The sequence below is a fragment of the Quercus suber genome, unplaced genomic scaffold (genome assembly GCF_002906115.3).
Source record: "Quercus suber isolate HL8 unplaced genomic scaffold, Cork oak 2.0 scaffold_111, whole genome shotgun sequence".
In the NCBI taxonomy this organism is placed as follows: Eukaryota; Viridiplantae; Streptophyta; class Magnoliopsida; order Fagales; family Fagaceae; genus Quercus; species Quercus suber.
The window spans coordinates 796,128-814,458 of NW_027069576.1; the positions used below are offsets into that span (position 1 = coordinate 796,128).

The window sequence follows — 18,331 nt, forward strand, 5'->3', positions numbered from 1 at the left end:
GCTTGCATGGATTTATGATTGCATGTTTGTAGAGTGCAGTGTTGAATGAAAGGACAAAGCTTTGGTCCAGTGTTTTAGTACACCGAATGAGATGAGAGTAACTTGTGGTCAATTTTTTACACATGTCATGTCTGTATTGAGTCTAGTGCAGTGAGAGCTAAACCCACATTAAAACCTTTTAGCGCAAAACTTGTTATTGATAAAACAAGTTATCTATGGACTTCAAGCTAGGTTGAAAAGGGCTTATTACGTGCAGAACTGAAAATTCTCTGCAACTGGAAATCCAAATTAATTGTGCATAAAGAGAGAAAAATATGTGAAATTATCATCTATCATTAATTCGTAAGTATAGAATTATACAAAAGAATAAAAAATAAGTGCTTAATCCCTAAACGAAGGAAAAAAGATTGAAGTTAGAATCTTCTCTCACTTCTTCCAAAGGGTTCAGTCAATATATAACCAGCACCTCATTTTGGGGGGAAAATGGTTATAACATGACATATTAATTCACAATTTATTGGAGATTCTTCCAATTTTGCGTTGCTGCACTTTGACAACCTACAGAGAACCTCTTTCTGCCTTCTGTAAAAGAATTTTAGATTGTGCAATCTATAGCATCTGCTGGACGAACATGTTTCTTCTTTTGAATTGAAGAAGCCTGCTGCTGCCTAAGATATGAAATTCATATCTGTGCACAAGATAGGATGCCTCATTTACTCCGCTTCTTGGCTTCACTGTAGAGGATAACCCCAATGACTGTGAGGATGTACCCGAGCATCCCAACAACTGATACGGGATTCCTAAATATCAAAATTGAGATAACAACTGCAACAGCTCCTTTTGCATTTCCTAAAACCTGTAACAGCCAGCATATCTTTATCTTGATGAAGACAGTGTCCTCAAATTATGATATGAAATGCACAACCAGTGGTGGTGACTACATTTAGAAGCTATGTTTTGGTCCCACAGTCCATGTCTCAAACCAGTACTTTTTTTTTTTTTTTGAGAAGGGGGTGGGGAGGATTTTTTTTTTTTTTTTTTGAGAAGGGGGTGGGGAGGAGATTATTAGCATTAATTTATTATGCAACTTTCAGAAGCTCCGGTACCTCTACATAATTCTCAATGTAGGAGAAGAGAACTTTCGCAAGGAAAATGGTATAGAGTTTGGCTACAAATTTAACAGTGTCTAATTTGTTCCATTTGGACACAGAACATTGTAACAAATAAGTGACATAAAGCACAAAATATGGAATTGGCAGGGTCCAATTTAATAAAAATCCTCCGCCTATTTTTTTCCCCCACCAATTAAGCAACTGCTCATGGTCTGTTAGGATCAAATCTTCTAAAATTCGCAAGCTTACCTGAGATCACAAATTTCCACCATCCATATGACAGTGACACACACTTGTAAACAACACACACATTAACGATCAGAAGCAGTGTGTATGTGAAACTATGTTAGAGATCTTTTATGAGATGCTACAAATTCAAAAAGAGCATTTGATTTGAGATAAACTTTTTTTCCCCTTCTCTCTCTCTCTCTCTCTCTCTCTCTCTTGGAAACAAACTCATCAAAATGACTCGGCTTATGGCACAAATTGGCATATAGATTGAATCATAGAAAGGATAATACATGAGACAATGATGGTGTAAAGAACCTAACATTATCAGTAGCTCTCTAGATTTCCCAGTGTGCAAGCACAAATCAAATATTTTCAATCAAGAATTTTGCTTTTTAATGTATGCTTCTTCTTTTTTAAACTAGCATATCCACATGATTGATACATATACACATATAAATATGTAGATGCATGTACAGGCACGTTTATTTTTATGTTTGTGAGTTCATGCTTTGCGTGTATTATCATATGTGTGCTTCAGACACTATGAAGCCCAATTAAGCACTCATCTCTCTGATAATTTTGTCCTCTAAAATCTAAAAATTACACTGGCCACCCAACTCTCATATCATGGATTAGGCACCATTCAAACTGATTACTTTTCTAGAAGAAGAAAAAAAAATGCATGCATTGTAGGGAAGAACATTCATTGTGTACAGACTTGGGAAAACACAAACTGTAAGTGATGGTCATTTGTAGTTATGAAGACAGATGCAGAAAATGGAGCTTTAAAAACGAATCAGCAGACAGAAGCTCAACTAATTATATAAAAAATGTTTATTTTCTTCACATAAATTGATCTAGCTTTTTATAATTAAATCACTTATCCTGCTTTACTATTCTATTGAAATATTACATTCTAGTGCAAAAGGACCCCGGAAAATAAAGAGTTACTAGGAAGTTTGATAGGGAGGAATTGACAAAGGAAAACAAAAATTAAACGCATGCTGCATATATTAATGAGTACAGAAAATTCCTAGCATTTGAATTTGGGAGGAATACCTGGAGAGTCAATGCACTGGTGTGCTTTGTGACCAAGAAATTGGTCAAATTTACAAGATATGCTAGTGCAGAATTGAAGATCAGATACCACAATATCTTCACATCATCTCTTGCAAGTGCAATTGTGATCCCAACCACATCTTCTTCCATCACAAGTGCTGCAACAAGAAGGAATATAACAGCTACTGGAGCCATGTACATAAGGAGGTTCATGGAATTAAGCTTTTCCCTGGGAAATCAAAAAAAGAATTTCAGTACTACCGGACCACAAGTTTAGAAAATAAGTTCAAATGCCAACTGATTAAGAATTAAGATAATGGCACTCATCCAATCATAGATTTTTTAAAATAATAAATAGGCAAATGTTGAAACTTTTAGCTGGTAAGTATAGAGGTGTTCATTACGCTTCAGAAGATAGCAAAATCCCTTGAAGCACGGACTTGAGCGCCCGTGCTGCTGTAGCACCAACACACATTATAAATCCAAAGAGATGAAAACTTGGTTCCCCCTTCAGCCATGTAAGAAAAAAGAACATTAAGAGTGAGTAATTAAAACCATCATTCTGAATTTGAATTCGCAATTGCAATGGGAAAGCGACCTAGTAAACAAGTTGAAATGAACATTCAAAAAGGTTTTTACAAGCAATGGCAAGGGGGTTGGTCTAGTAGTTTTCACGAAATCCATTAAGTCCTTTTTTGATAGGTATGAAATCTATGAAGTCCAAGGGTTCAAAGTCCTAACCAGAATATTGGGGCCACCTCTAAGGATTCCCCCCCTATAATTACTTGGTGTGAGTCAAGTGGGGGGACTACACAACCGGGGAATAGTTAGGTGCTGAAGAGCTCTGGACACCAATGTTAGGAAAAAAAAAACACACACACACACACACACACACACACAAAAGCAAGTTGAGAGATACTGTAATTAATTAGTATAACTACTTCGGTTGGTGTCTTAAGTCTTAACAGACTTCCAACTTCCGATGAGTAACCAACAAGTGAAAGTATTATAAATTCATCACCAAACCTAAAAATGATAGAAACATTACTTATAATCTACCTAATCAAACGCCAATTCAAACTTGGGACAGTGAGGTTGAGTTTTACCACTTCCAATCAAGGGGAACACCTCCCCCTCCAAAAAAATAAAATAAAATAAAATTTAAATGAAGGAGGAAGTCTTAATTAATATATGTATAACTACCGCAGTTGGTGACTTAACAAACTTCCGATGACTCACTAACAAGTGAAATTATTATAAAGTCATCACCAAACCTAAAAATGACAGAAACATACCTATAATCTACCTAATCCAACACCAATTCAAAGTTTGGACAATGAGGTTTAGTTTTACCATTTCCAATCAAGGATCCCCCCTCCACCTCTAAAAAGGAAAAAAAAATTAATAATTCAGAAAAAATTAAAGTTCAATGAAGAAAACAAATCCTGAAGCAACACCTTCCTAATTTACTAACACCAAATAATTTACTGAAACGGATTCAAATTTCCTACCATTGAAAAACCCAATTCCTCAATTGAAATTTAAAAAAAAAAAAAAAAAGTCAATAAGCAAAGCACCCACTTTTACAGACTGTAGGATTGAAATACTAAAAAAAGAAATACAATTAAATGAAACGAACTCAAATTGCAACCATTGAAAACCCCAATTCCCCAATTGAAAAAAGCAGAGGAATTTCTTTGTATCTTTATTACTTACCCCAGTGGCAATGATAACACCAGTGACAACAGGAACAAGAGTGAGATAGGTAAGCCAACTCTCTCTCTTCGAAGTCATGAAACAAGCAAACACCGCAGTGAAAAACGGCGTGGTGGCCCCAACAGCCTGAGTAAACGACACTGGAAGATAGCGCAAGGACACGTTGCCGGCGACCACCGACAAGCAAAAGATAAGGCTGAGAGCCGAAATCTTGAGGAACTGGAGGCGAGAGCGCAAGGTCTGCAATGGAGCAAGCTTGAACCAGTTGATGGCAATGTAGCTGAAGAGAGAGCAAGCAAGCATGTGGCAGAGAGTGAGGAAGATTGGGTACCTGAACCCGTAATTGCTAAGCAAGTACTTGTTCAGTAATAGCACGCCTATGTTGGAGGAGTACCATGCTGTTACTAGTCCCACCGTGAAGGATCTGCTTGAGACCTTCATGGGTTGGGTTTTTTTGGTTTTGGATTTGGATTTGGATTTGGAAGTGAAAATCGAATATTTTGGAACAAAAAGGCAATGTGGGTTCAAAGAGTTCTGATGGACACACAGAGAGTTTATGAGGAGAGAGAATATGTGTGTGTGTATATATATATATATATAGATTCTTATATATATGTATGACAAATAAAAAAAGAAATTATTTTTTTAAGGTATTGGAAGAGTTAGGCTTTATGCATCTATGAGAAGACAAGGACTAGGAGGTTGGGGGGTTTGAAGGTTTTGAGGTACAGACATAGTAGGAGACTTGTTTGTTCTAATTTTCTTTTCTTTTTTAAATAATAATTTTAAAGAAAAGGGGTTTTGGATAATGGTGAATTGTATTTCAATTTGAGAAGTATAAAAGGACAGACAGTATCATCTACTTTCACCTGACCGACAGTTGCTAGGGATGTTTGGCAGTTAAGCAGTTGTGTTCGTAGTTTCCTTCAATTTTGGTTTATGTTACCATATAATTCACCTTGACATTGACTCACAAGAAATAAAGGATAAATAAATAGAGAGAATGGCGTGTTATTAATTAAGGGTTATGTTAACAATTGTCCATTAGTTAACAATCTAGTTAAAGAAAAATTTTATGCGATAAAAAATTAATATTTTGATAGTTTTTTTTTATTTTCCATAAAAATAACGTCAAAACTTTCTTCAAATAAATTATTAACTAATGCCTTTAGGGCACTTTTTAACATTTTTCATTAACTATTTATCTATAACTCTTTCTAAAAAAAACTATTTATTTATAACTCTATAAGATTTAAAAATTAAAAAATTTATCTATAACTCTATAAGATATCACGTCGGAAATTGACATCAACATTGATTTATGTTACCCCAGAGAGAGAGAGAGAGGGAGATATTAAAGTTGAGTTTGTCATTGTGTCCCTTAGACTTTCTCGTATCTTAATCTAGTCTTTAAGATCAGTCCAATCTAAATTTTAGTGAATTGAATCCAGCCTGTACATCTTTGTCGTCATCCGGGGTTGCTACATCTGATTTAATTTCTGAGTACCCAACCAATTTCACAGCAAATTTTTACAACTGTCTAATGCTGATTGCGAGTGGCGGAAAAAAAAAAAAAACTGATAGATTTATGATGTAAAATTGATAGATAATTAATCACAATTTATCATATAAAATAATTGTGAAAATGTATGTAAAATTCGCCGTCCCTACCGACAACAATACGAAGCATAAACGAACCAATAGGCAGATGAGAAAACACCACGGAAATGTTTACCGACAGCAATACAATACATAAACGAACCAATAGGCACATGAGAAAACATCACGGAAATGGCCTAAGCCACTTCTGGTGGACTACATTAGTCTACATATGTTAATAACATCTTTAGCACAAAAACAAAAATATTAATAACGATGTCTCTGTCTCTCTCTACTTTAACCCCAAAAAAAAAATTGTTTATTTGTGCACTTAAGCCTTGGATTCCGTTTCTTTAATTTCACCAATTAAAGCTCATCGTCAGTTCGTTTTCTATACAAAACAACTTGGCTAACCAATCGAAATTCTGAACAATGATGACAAAAGTACGACTGAGTGTAGAGATGGGTACTGAGCAGGGGCCAGCCAGGCTTGCATTTGAGGTTAAAAATAAACACGGGGGATGCTGGGTTTTGTTTAAATTGATAGTTCCAGCCTTATCACCGGAATTGTAGAGCTCTGATGCATGGAAAGCCTCTTATATATGGTATATGGCATAGGGCCAACAACTTGGACGCCGGTGCATTTAAGAGGAAATTTGCATAGGGCCAGACGCTCATTACAGCATTCAAGAGTCATGGTACCCTGGCTATACATCAATAGGAGCCATTTAATAAAAGAAAAAGTAAATTTGGGGGTCATTTTCCACTGGAAAAAGCTTTTGCGCTTTGCCAATTTCACAGGCTTGAGAAGATTTCTCGGATTTTTTTTTTTTTTTGCTGAAAGATTCTCTCGGATTTTTGCTAACTCAAAAACTACACATTCTTTGAATGTTCTCTCTCCGGTCACAATCACAAGGGGAAAAAAGAAAAGAAAAGCAGAAATCACTGCAACATGATACCAAGCTGTTTAACTTGATGGGACTTGTCAACAGAATCAATACCAAACATACACCAAACATTGAAAAATGAAATAGATTTAAGGGTAAGGACTGATCATGATGACACTTTCCAATCTTGACCAGCATAAACTGCTTGATCCCCAAGCTCTTCCTCAATTCGAAGCAACTGCAAGAAACTAGGCTGTAAGTTCATAATCTTATTTGGCTTTGATTTTAACCAAGCAAAATGACCAAATGAGCAAAAATTTGTTATAAAAAACCATAAACACAAAGATTATAAGGTCCCATTTGCTAAACCACTGTTGGGTCATATTTGACTTTGGGCTCTGTGCTGTCATCAAAATCATTACAAACATTGAAAAATGAAATAGATTTAAGGGTAAGGACTGATCATGATGACACTTTCCAATCTTGACCAGCATAAACTGCTTGATCCCCAAGCTCTTCCTCAATTCGAAGCAACTGCAAGAAACTAGGCTGTAAGTTCATAATCTTATTTGGCTTTGATTTTAACCAAGCAAAATGACCAAATGAGCAAAAATTTGTTATAAAAAACCATAAACACAAAGATTATAAGGTCCCATTTGCTAAACCACTGTTGGGTCATATTTGACTTTGGGCTCTGTGCTGTCATCAAAATCATTACAAAAGTTCACACTTCCTCATCAAGCATTAGAGTCACTCAGTAATTGTAGAGAGCTTCAGAACATTATTAAAGGTATTTTAACATTTGTCTTAGTCTCTCAAACTAACCCGCAGCCAATACAATAGATCTGGATATCAAGACGAGCAGTTTTTCTTAACATAAGAGCATGAAAAACTACTTAACCGAGAATGGGATTTAAAAATTTAGAAGAATGGAGCATGTGAAAGGTTTATTACCAAAAAAAAACCTTCGCATATTTGACATGTTTGACAAAGAACTCTGTGAGATCAATATAAATGAAGCATTTAGCGAAATTAAACATCTTTCGAATTTCTTCCTTTCTTTCTTTTTATTTTTTCTGTGGAATATCTTTCTATTATCTATGGAAAAGAAATGAACAAAATGAGTAGAAACAGGATAGAAAGTCTACCTGATTGTACTTTGCAAGCCTCTCTCCTCTGCAAGGAGCACCTGCTTTGATCTGACCAATGGCAAGCCCAACAGATAAATCGGAAATGAAAGAATCTTCAGTTTCCCCACATCTATGAGATGTCACCACTCCCATATTACCTTCCTTTGCCTGCCTCACCACTTCAATGGCCTCTGTCACTGTCCCAATCTGATTTACCTAAATTTGAAAAATAAAACTATTAGACTTCTAAAGCACACTTTGTGATTCAGGCCATAAAAAAATCACTAACACAAATTGTCTTTAGCAGAACAAATCCGAAAACAAAAGATAGCCAATGCACAAAAAGTATCTTCCCAATTCTTAAAATCAGGGTGGTGCCAATTTATTCAGGGGAGAGAGAGAGAGAGAGAGAGAGAGAATAAGCACTTAAAAGTACCAGAACCAGATCCTTTTTTTTTTTTAATATCTAAGATGGTTAAATACCTTGAGGAGAAGTGCATTGCAAGTTGACTCTTGAATTGCTCTCTGGATACGTTTAGGATTTGACATTAATAGGTCATCCCCTACTACCTGCAAAATCAACCACTCCTAAAACAATCTGGACAAAATATTAAGGGAAAAGGGAAAAATAAATAAATAAAAACAAAAAAACCAGGGGCATCCAGCAGACCAACTGAAGAACTTAATCAAGTTATGCATGCAAGAACCTATGCAGATGCATAGCTATGACAATAAGGTGAACCTTGGCAACTTAATCAAGTCACACACACATCCCGTGGATCTTAAACCCACGACCTCACCCTCTACCAAGCACTTGCAAAGGGAGGAGGTGCCACTTGAGCTAGAGCTCATTAGGAATAAGGAAATATTTTATAGCCTACAACAATTGGCATTTACAATTTTTATGCCACAAGGATGGTCAAGGAAACATTTGCTAGCATCCAGATTTTATAAATTAAAAAAATCAGTAACCAAATCTAATTTTATTGTTGTAAATATCTATATCACCTTCGAAAATGTGGGACCTAACACCACAGTATTTATGCCTTCTGTAAAACAAGTTAATTTCGACAGAAATTCCAAAAGATTTTTTTTTTTTTTTTTTTTTTTTGATAGGTAGAAATTCCAAATGACTTTATATAAAAATAACGAAATGCAGAACATACCTGACAAATTCCAAGACTGAAAAAATGCTTGACGTGTTCCCAGTCCTCCTTATCAAATGGATCTTCAATTGAAACAACTGGGTACTCTAAGAACCCAAGGAAGAGAAAACAACATTAAGTCATGGTTGCAGAAGTAAGGCAGCAAAAGCAATCAGAAACATGTTAAAATAAGCTGACATACCAGAACATAGTTCTTTGTACATCTCAATCATGTCCTCTGCCGACTTGAAATTTTGCTCAGATTTGTTTGTAACTTTTATTTCCAAATCATACTTTGTGCCTAATTAGGAAGAAAAGAGAAAGCTAATCTTTATTTGATAATAGGCAAGCAACATTCATGCAGAAAAGTGCATCCCGGGCAATGGACCCAATAGATGAATGAAGAAATAATGTAGGCAATGTCAGCAGGGTAAAAGCAGGCTTTTATTCTGCATAGCCATTAACAAAATAGTACATCTCTTCAATGTACATTCAACCATATAACTTTAAGCGTGACTGCCCAATGGATCAAACATGATGGTCAATTACAACTAACTATTTTTCTTTCTTTTTTTTGATAAGTAAAAAAAAAATTAAAAAAAAAATAATAATTAGTTTCATATGCTGCTATTACAGAAGGAATTTTTTTGTTTTCTGGAAGAATTAATCACCTATGCAAAAGTCAGAAGCAGCAACATCAATTGCGATCTTTATTCTGTCATTATACCCTGTTCTGCTGATAGCCTCTTTTAAAAGGTCCAGGCCTTCTTTCAAGCTGTCAACAGATAATAACATATCATATAAAGACACTGCATGCTTCTTTAAAAATAATTTACAGTTTTATGAATTATACAGGTGGTACTTGCCTCGAGACATTTGGAGCAAAACCACCATCTTCACCAACATTACATTCATGTGCACCATATTTTTCTGTAATAACAGCCTGTCTTTTTAATACGGAAATTACAAACAATGAATGAGTGGACAAATGTCATCTCCTTATTAGAAGTTTCAAATTACCTGTACATCTTTTGTAAAAATATCATGAACATATACACTTATAAAATTTAAAAAAATCATGTGCATATAATATTTAATTACTGATAGTCCCAAATGCTTAAGCTATTGGGATATGGTAAATTTAATCATTTAACCACATATTTCTAATGTTCATCCTCACGCGTGGGTTCAAACTCCCTTTTAGCCCAACAATGGGACTTTAAATGGGAGGTAAAGTAGAGGAGACAGGAATCAAACTCAGGACCTTCTGCTATGATACAATGTTAAATTATCGATTGTCCCAAAAGCTTAAACTATTAGGATATGGTAAATTTAATTATTTAACCACATACTTCTAACAATTGAGCAAGAATAAAATGGCTGACTACCGACTTGAGTATATAGTACAAGTGATATTTGATGTATATCCAAAAATTGGTTCACTCTTCACAGTCATCTCACAAGTGCTGTTGAAAAAGGAAAACTTCACATTTATTCTGAGATTACAGTGGGTGCTTATTATGTTTGTACCAATAGAACTTAAGCATCATAAAAATAGTAAATATTAATGCCTGACTATGCACGCAAACTAACTACTGGAGAAAGAAAGACCCAAGCCAAATCCAAAGATATTTTGGCCAAATACTTTTTGTCTGCAAAACACTTCACCATGTATGGATTGCAGTTTTAAAATTAACATATCTGTCATTAGAATATTGGATACTCACTGAATATTAGAAAAATAAAATTGAAATGTATATATTCAGGCAAAATTAATTTAGCAGCAACTAACGCCAATTTAGGAGAGACAATTTTGCCAGTCAACTAATGTGAGATGAAACCTATAATTGCAACAAGCGGGTAGTGACATCACTGACATGGCTCAAAATGATAAGTAAAAAAAAAAAAAAAATGAAAATAATTAGTTTCATATGCTACTATTACAGAAGGAATTTTTTTGTTTTCTGGAAGAATTAATCACCTATGCAAAAGTCAGAAGCAGCAACATCAATTGCGATTTTTATTCTGTCATTATACCCTGTTCTGCTGATAGCCTCTTTTAAAAGGTCCAGGCCTTCTTTCAAGCTGCCAACAGATAATAACATATCATATAAAGACACTGCATGCTTCTTTAAAAATAATTTACAGTTTTATGAATTATACAGGTGGTACTTGCCTCGAGACATTTGGAGCAAAACCACCATCTTCACCAACATTACATTCATGTGCACCATATTTTTCTGTAATAACAGCCTGTCTTTTTAATACGGAAATTACAAACAATGAATGAGTGGACAAATGTCATCTCCTTATTAGAAGTTTCAAATTACCTGTACATCTTTTGTAAAAATATCATGAACATATACACTTATAAAATTTAAAAAAATCATGTGCATATAATATTAAATTACTGATAGTCCCAAATGCTTAAGCTATTAGGATATAGTAAATTTAATCATTTAACCACATATTTCTAATGTTCATCCTCACGCATGGATTCAAACTCCCTTTTAGCCCAACAATGGGACTTTAAATGGGAGGTAGAGTAGAGGAGACAGGAATCAAACTCAGGACCTTCTGCTATGATACCATGTTAAATTATCGATTGTCCCAAAAGCTTAAACTGTTAGGATATGGTAAATTTAATCATTTAACCACATACTTCTAACAATTGAGCAAGAATAAAATGGCTGACTACTGACTTGAGTATATAGTACAAGTGATATTTGATGTATATCCAAAAATTGGTTCACTCTTCACAGTCATCTCACAAGTGCTGTTGAAAAAGGAAAACTTCACATTTATTCTGAGATTACAGTGGGTGCTTATTATGTTTGTACCAATAGAACTTAAGCATCATAAAAATAGTAAATATTAATGCCTGACTATGCACGCAAACTAACTACTGGAGAAAGAAAGACCCAAGCCAAATCCAAAGATATTTTGGCCAAATACTTTTTGTCTGCAAAACACTTCACCATGTATGGATTGCAGTTTTAAAATTAACATATCTGTCATTAGAATATTGGATACTCACTGAATATTAGAAAAATAAAATTGAAATGTATATATTCAGGCAAAATTAATTTAGCAGCAACTAACGCCAATTTAGGAGAGACAATTTTGCCAGTCAACTAATGTGAGATGAAACCTATAATTGCAACAAGCGGGTAGTGACATCACTGACATGGCTCAAACGAAGAGTGAAAATGAAATGATATCGACATAAATCAGGATAACAAGAAAATAATTTTTTCCTTTTTTTGGATAGGTAAGAAAAAATAGTATTAATAGAAAACTACTCCATTAAACAAATGAAGTAGGTAAAGAGAACATATGGACAATAATAGAGAGTAATGGCAAATAGTGTTCCTAAAATTTAACTGAGTAGTGTCAGCTTGAAATGATTTATTGTGCTAACAAGAATGAAATCACCAAGAAAGAAATCATTTCTAAGCTTCATATCACATTTGACATTATATTTCCAGTTATATCTTTGCACAAAAATGCACATAAATTTGATGCAATCCTCACAAACCAATATCACAAGGAAACTATAAATTGAAGATAAATCCAAAAGCTTAGACAGTTGAGTTAAGCAGGATCACCTTTAAGTGATGATAGGTTTCAGAGCCCATCTGCAGTGCCTCCTCAAATCTGCTTGCTCCAATTGGAAGAATCATGATTTCCTGATGATATTTCAAGTGACAAATCTTTCAAAAATCTTGATGTATATATCACACAAAAAGGGTGCAGCCAACCCCAAATCTGGAAAAAAAGGAACATCCATATTGACACTCTCTCTATCTCTCTCTCTCTCTCTCTCTCTCTGAGCATAAATCACAACTCATTCCAAACAATATAATATGCACAAAACTAGATACTAAACCTTACAAGAGCATACCTGAATGGCCAGATGATTCCCAGCATGTTTTCCACCACTTATGAGGGTGAAGGCAGGGACAGGAAGAGTCAGATTGGTTTCGCCAGAAATACCAGCAATGTGCTTGTATAGGGGAACCTATTATTTTATATTTTATCCTCAGAATGTTTAAGGAAAAGAAACACAATGCCGTGTAATTATGCGAAACTGTAAAAATTTGAAATCAATAAACCTCTTTTTCAGCAGCCCCAGCTTTGCATGCAGCAATTGACACAGCTAATATTGCATTTGCTCCAAGTTCAGACTGCAAAGATAAATTCTAAGTAAGAAACACAATGCCTCACAATATTTGAAAATTAAAGCAAATTTAACTCACAATTTAATGAAAAGGAAATCTTTCCCAGGACACAAATTATAATAATATGAAAATCATAAGTGAATGTTGAAAAGTAAAAGATGCAGGGTACTGAAGGCCTAAGCACTCTGAACAAGTTAATCACTTCCAATAACTATGCTGACAAAGTTTAGAATAGAGCTACAACGAACCCTTTGATTGGGATTATAAACATACTATATTTACATTAACTGAACCCAAAATGTTATCTATTTTAAAGCAAAATTTTCTCCTTCCGTATTGCATTAAGAAAAGTGCATTAACCACTGATGTCCTCTGTGACATACGTAAATCTCTTGTGAGTTAGACTGTATGGTACCATAGTAAGTTTCAAGACAAGGTAAATAGTTTCTCTTTTATCAAAGGGGAAAAAATGCACATGCTTGATCTGGAAACAGTATTATCCAGAATTAACTATATCCAGAAAAGGAAATGCAGCATAAACCAAGAATTGAATTATTGATCTGTGGGTCAGTTATCACCTGATGTGATTTGGACTGGTCATAGCAGAAATATCTATCATAATTGTAGTTAATGCTTCTGTGCAGAATTGGGACTGGTCATAGTAAAGATGTCTATCAAAACGCCATATAAGAATATTTGTATACCTTTAAACATTGGACTAGACAACGTCAAATAATTTTTTTTTTTTTCTTTTTTGGTAAGATACAAATACACCTAGTAGGTCTTGAACTACAACCTTACCCTCCACCTACTCTTACAAGGGGAGGAGCTCCTACATGAGCTAGAGCTCATAGGCAAAGTCAAACAAGTACCCAACCAGCTTCGGAATTGGGTCTTCTAAAATATTAAACATTTGTCTAGAAATCTAGCGTCTGTCAGCTATCACATATAAAAATACATAGACAGAACAAATAATTACATTTAATCACATGAGAAAATAAAAACACTACCTTCTTTTCTGTTTTGTCCAGGTCTATCATGGCTTGATCAATCTGAGACTGAAGTGTTGGATCCATGCCAATCAATGCTTCAGATATCTTCTCATTGATGTTTTTAACAGCTCTAGTCACACTATTTCCAAGAAATGTTCCCTTGTCCCCATCACGTAAGTCAACCGCCTCATACCTGGGATTGATATATCCAGAATTTGATAGAGTGAAAAATAAATTCTTGCATTCTAACACTATAAAACAAGATAGAATTCTGAAAGGCATAAGAATGTCATATATTATGAAAGAGAAAAAAAAAATTCCATTCTTGAGATAAATTCATTTCTGAGAAGATAAACAGACACAAACAAATTAACAAAGACAGATTTTGCAATACAGCCAACGATCCCCTTCCAAGCCTTACATGCGACTTTCATTGAATACACCTTCCATAGAATCCTATATGTATCTATGAGATCGAGTACGAAATACTGTTTACTCGCTCTAAATTGAGTATCCATTTCCCTCCTTTTCCTGATATGATTGGAAATCCTGTATTTTACATGTTCATACCATTTGAGTCATTGGGGTTTCCAAAATAGTACAAAAAGACTTGCTTCGAACCATTGCTATTTAATTCGGACATTTTCTAAAAAAAGTCAAAGAAGCATTTCGAATTGTTAACCTCTAAAGGCATGATTGAGCCATATTGATACGAATAATACAATTACATCGCCCTAAGTTCAAATTTAAGTACAGCCATAGAGACCACCAAGAGAACAACTAGGAACAGTGTCCATAAAATATATGTATCATTGAATGACAGAGTCCACACAAAGTGGTATTGGTATATCATGATCCGGAAACAATACTAGGATATGCGATTGTGAAATTCATCGATGCTAAACTAGTAGATTTCTTTTTCTTTCAATGTACATATCAAATTAATCAAAATTTTGTGAGCAACCAAACTACAAGATAATTGAAAAGAATAATAAAGCTTACATTCCAGTAGTATCGCCGCTTGGAACAGAGGCTCGGAACATGCCTTTGTTGGTGAACAAATCGACTTCAACGGTAGGAATTCCTCTGCTATCGAGGATCTGCCTCGCTTTAATCTTCGTGATCACCGAAGGAACCGATTTCCTCATATGATGAGACTGTTGATTCACAACCACAATGTAAAATCACATAAACTACATAACAGAATCATTCACAATTAAACTTTGACCAGAAATGAAGATCTCAACTAATATAAAGCTAGAAAGAATTCATATTATTCGTTTTTTTTTTCCTTCATTTCCTCAGGAACCAAACAGAGGCGAGAGAGCGAGAGAGGGGATTACGATGAAGATGACGGGATCGGGGGTTTTGGCCCTAACGGCGGCATTGACGGCGTCTTCGATTTTCCGAGAGAGCATGTGCTTTTCCAGGTACTGTTGCACCGACATTTCTTGCTTCTTATTTCTCGTTCTGCTTTGTATTTCTTTGAGATTTATAATGTGTGAGTGTGCAACGAATTCAAGATTTTTCAGAAGAATTTGTTCTTGTACTGAAAGTCTGGAAACCTTGGGAGTTAAGAGGGAGAGAGAGAGAGAGTTGAGCCCTAATTTTGCTGCCTTGGTGAGTGGCTTGGGAATTGGGAATTTGAATTCACAGAGACTTTGCTGCGCTACTATCTAAACTTGAAAACCTTCGCACTTCGCAGCAGCTCGCGGGGTTTAAGAACTTTTAACTCTTCTCTTCTGTGATTGGCAACGTAATTCATGAAGACCAGCGCAGCTCGGAAAAAATAAAAAATCTAATGGAAAATGCTAAAAGTCACACGATACATTTTACAACATGTCCACAACATGTTAATACGGCAAATTTTACACCGTAACTCTTTTTTCTTTTTTATAAAAGTAACTTTTTTGAAGATAATTTTCCAACTAGTATAATTGCGGGAGCCAATACAATAAGTTAGCATGCAATGGAAACAAAACTAGAAACTAGCATCTTGAGTCTTTGAAGCTAGAGTTTGGTGACAAATTCGAGTTTCAAAGACTCAAGTTCTGGTGTTAAGCTGAAGCAATATATCCACGTGAAACTCGAGTTCTATAGAACTATCTGCAGATGACGATGAAGAAGAACCGAAGAACTAGATCGGAAGCCAAAATCGAAGGAAGAATTTGGAGAAGCAAAACCAAAAAACAGAGACCTAGAGAAGCAGAGGAAGAATCTAGAGAAGCAAATCCGAAAAAGCAGATGATCTGAAAAACAGATGAAGTGATATGGAATGAAGAAGTGCAGAAGCAGATGACAAAGAACAGGGGAAAAAGAAAAAGACTCACAAACAGTCTGATCTGAAAGAAAATGGTGGAACTCGAGTCTTCAAAACTCGAGTTCCACACAAACAGACTGCTGGGAGAGAACATGGTGGAACTCGATTCTTAAAAGCTCGAGTTCCATGTGGATTTTTGTTCACATCAGATGCCACCACTTGCAACTCAAGTCTTAAAAACTCAATTTCCATCTTGGAACTCGAGTTTTAAAAACTTGAGATGCTAGTTTGCTGAACAGTTTTGCAAACTATACAACTAACTAAAATATTAAAAAAATAAAGTTCAATGCAAAAAAAATTTAACTTTTTTGCTTACTCACCATTGTAAAAAATTTTGTAAATTGTTTATAGTTATAGTATTTTCTTTATATGAAAGTGATAGCAACTAATCACAGTTAGCCATGTAAAAGAGTTGTAGCAAAAATTTAAAAAGATGTGAATTTATGTGAATGCTCTACAGGTAGCTTTCTGACCGCATTAATGTAGAAGTGATACCTGAATATTAATTTTCAGCCTTACAACTACTTCCAAAAACTTCAGGAATGTGCTGATGGGACAAAAATCAACACCAACGACCTAATCTACACATGGAAGGTGGAAATGAAAGAAAGAATGTAGTATAAAATAGAAAAGAGACTCTGAGGGAAGGGGATCGGAGAATTAAGAGAAAAACACCATAGGAACAAGAACTGGACTTGTAACCAAATTAAAAAGAGATATATACAAGAACCAATCTCCTTGGATTATGTCGAGGACAATTTTTTTTTGGATAAAAATAGTCTATCTTTACTTTCTTGTGATCTGGGCCCACTATAATTGTTGTCTAATTCATTAAAGCCTAGTTTTCTAACTCATTCTCTAGAAATTAATTGTATTGGGCTCTTTGGACCTAAATCCTTTAACCTTTTGGGCTTAGGGACCAAATCGTGCCCATACAGTTCTAATTTGAATTTACAACTTAAATTATTTTTTTATCCACCCATAACAACTTACCACTTAAGATTTGTTATAAAAAGATTATGGACATAACATTTCTCATTTATTTATGGTATTTTGAGAACTCTTATTTTAGGCTATAAGAAAGCCCACCCAGGGGCAGCTGCACTTGAAAGTCAGAGGGTTCAAATGAACCCCCTGACTTGAAAAAAAAAATTATACATATAAAATATTTTTTTATTAATATAATTACCCTTAAAAATATTTTTGCACAACTTGGCTTAAATCTTGCACACCCTATCACAAACCAATTTAACACAAAAATCAAACAACATAGATCAGTTCATCCCAAAACTGATTAACAACACAAATCACTCTCCCTTTCTGTCATGAATCTCATCTCATCTCTATTCTCTATCTGACTTTCTATATATCTTCGACTCTAAAAGTAAAATGTGAGTGTTTGTGAGTTTTGAAGCTCTCTCTTTATTAAAAATTTATATTATATATATATGTGAGTGTGTGTGAGTGTGTGTGTGTGTGTGTGTGTGTGTGTGTGTGTGTGTTTGATACTAATTTTGTGCATTTTTTTTTTTGATATAATGTTATTTGTGTGCATTGTGATATGTGTGAAGGTGTACATGTATAGTATAAATATACTATAACTTTATATAATTTAATAACCAAGAAATACAGAGGATTTGTTACATGTGTATATTATTATGATGTTATAATAACTTTTTGTTCTAAAACTAGTGATTCAAGAAAAAAAAAATAGTAAAGTTAGTGATTGTTAAATGTATTATTTATGTATGGATGAGTGTGGTTATGTGAGTCAATAATTAATATAAGTTCAATAATTTATGAAATAACTAATAAATAATGACAACTACACAAAAATAAAAATGTTATACAAACTTAACAAAATAAAATGGTTACATCTACATGGACAATAGATAATGATATTGATAATAAACTATCATGTGACGATTTCAAAATATGAAAACTCGTAGAAGAAATTGT

At 34.5% G+C, this 18,331-nt stretch overlaps 2 protein-coding genes across 2 annotated transcripts; both read right to left on the reverse strand.

Annotated features, from left to right (window-relative positions):
• Positions 1-313: 313 nt before the first annotated feature.
• Positions 314-4,904, reverse strand: LOC112012132 (probable sugar phosphate/phosphate translocator At3g11320). Its single transcript, XM_024044512.2, has 4 exons — positions 4,119-4,904; positions 2,807-2,910; positions 2,403-2,631; positions 314-856 (listed from the first exon to the last, which is right to left on the reverse strand). The coding sequence occupies exons 1-4, from the start codon at positions 4,557-4,559 to the stop codon at positions 710-712; spliced, it is 921 nt and encodes a 306-aa protein (XP_023900280.1). The 5' UTR covers positions 4,560-4,904; the 3' UTR covers positions 314-709.
• A 2,127-nt stretch (positions 4,905-7,031) lies between these two features.
• Positions 7,032-15,869, reverse strand: LOC112012129 (cytosolic enolase 3). The gene is made up of 13 exons (XM_024044506.2): positions 15,396-15,869; positions 15,055-15,209; positions 14,071-14,245; positions 12,995-13,066; positions 12,784-12,900; positions 12,488-12,568; positions 11,056-11,132; positions 10,861-10,964; positions 9,082-9,180; positions 8,901-8,986; positions 8,218-8,304; positions 7,753-7,950; positions 7,032-7,138 (listed from the first exon to the last, which is right to left on the reverse strand). Exons 1-13 carry the CDS (start codon positions 15,498-15,500, stop codon positions 7,067-7,069), a joined length of 1,428 nt encoding a protein of 475 aa, XP_023900274.1. The 5' UTR covers positions 15,501-15,869; the 3' UTR covers positions 7,032-7,066.
• Between the last annotated feature and the right edge of the window lie 2,462 nt (positions 15,870-18,331).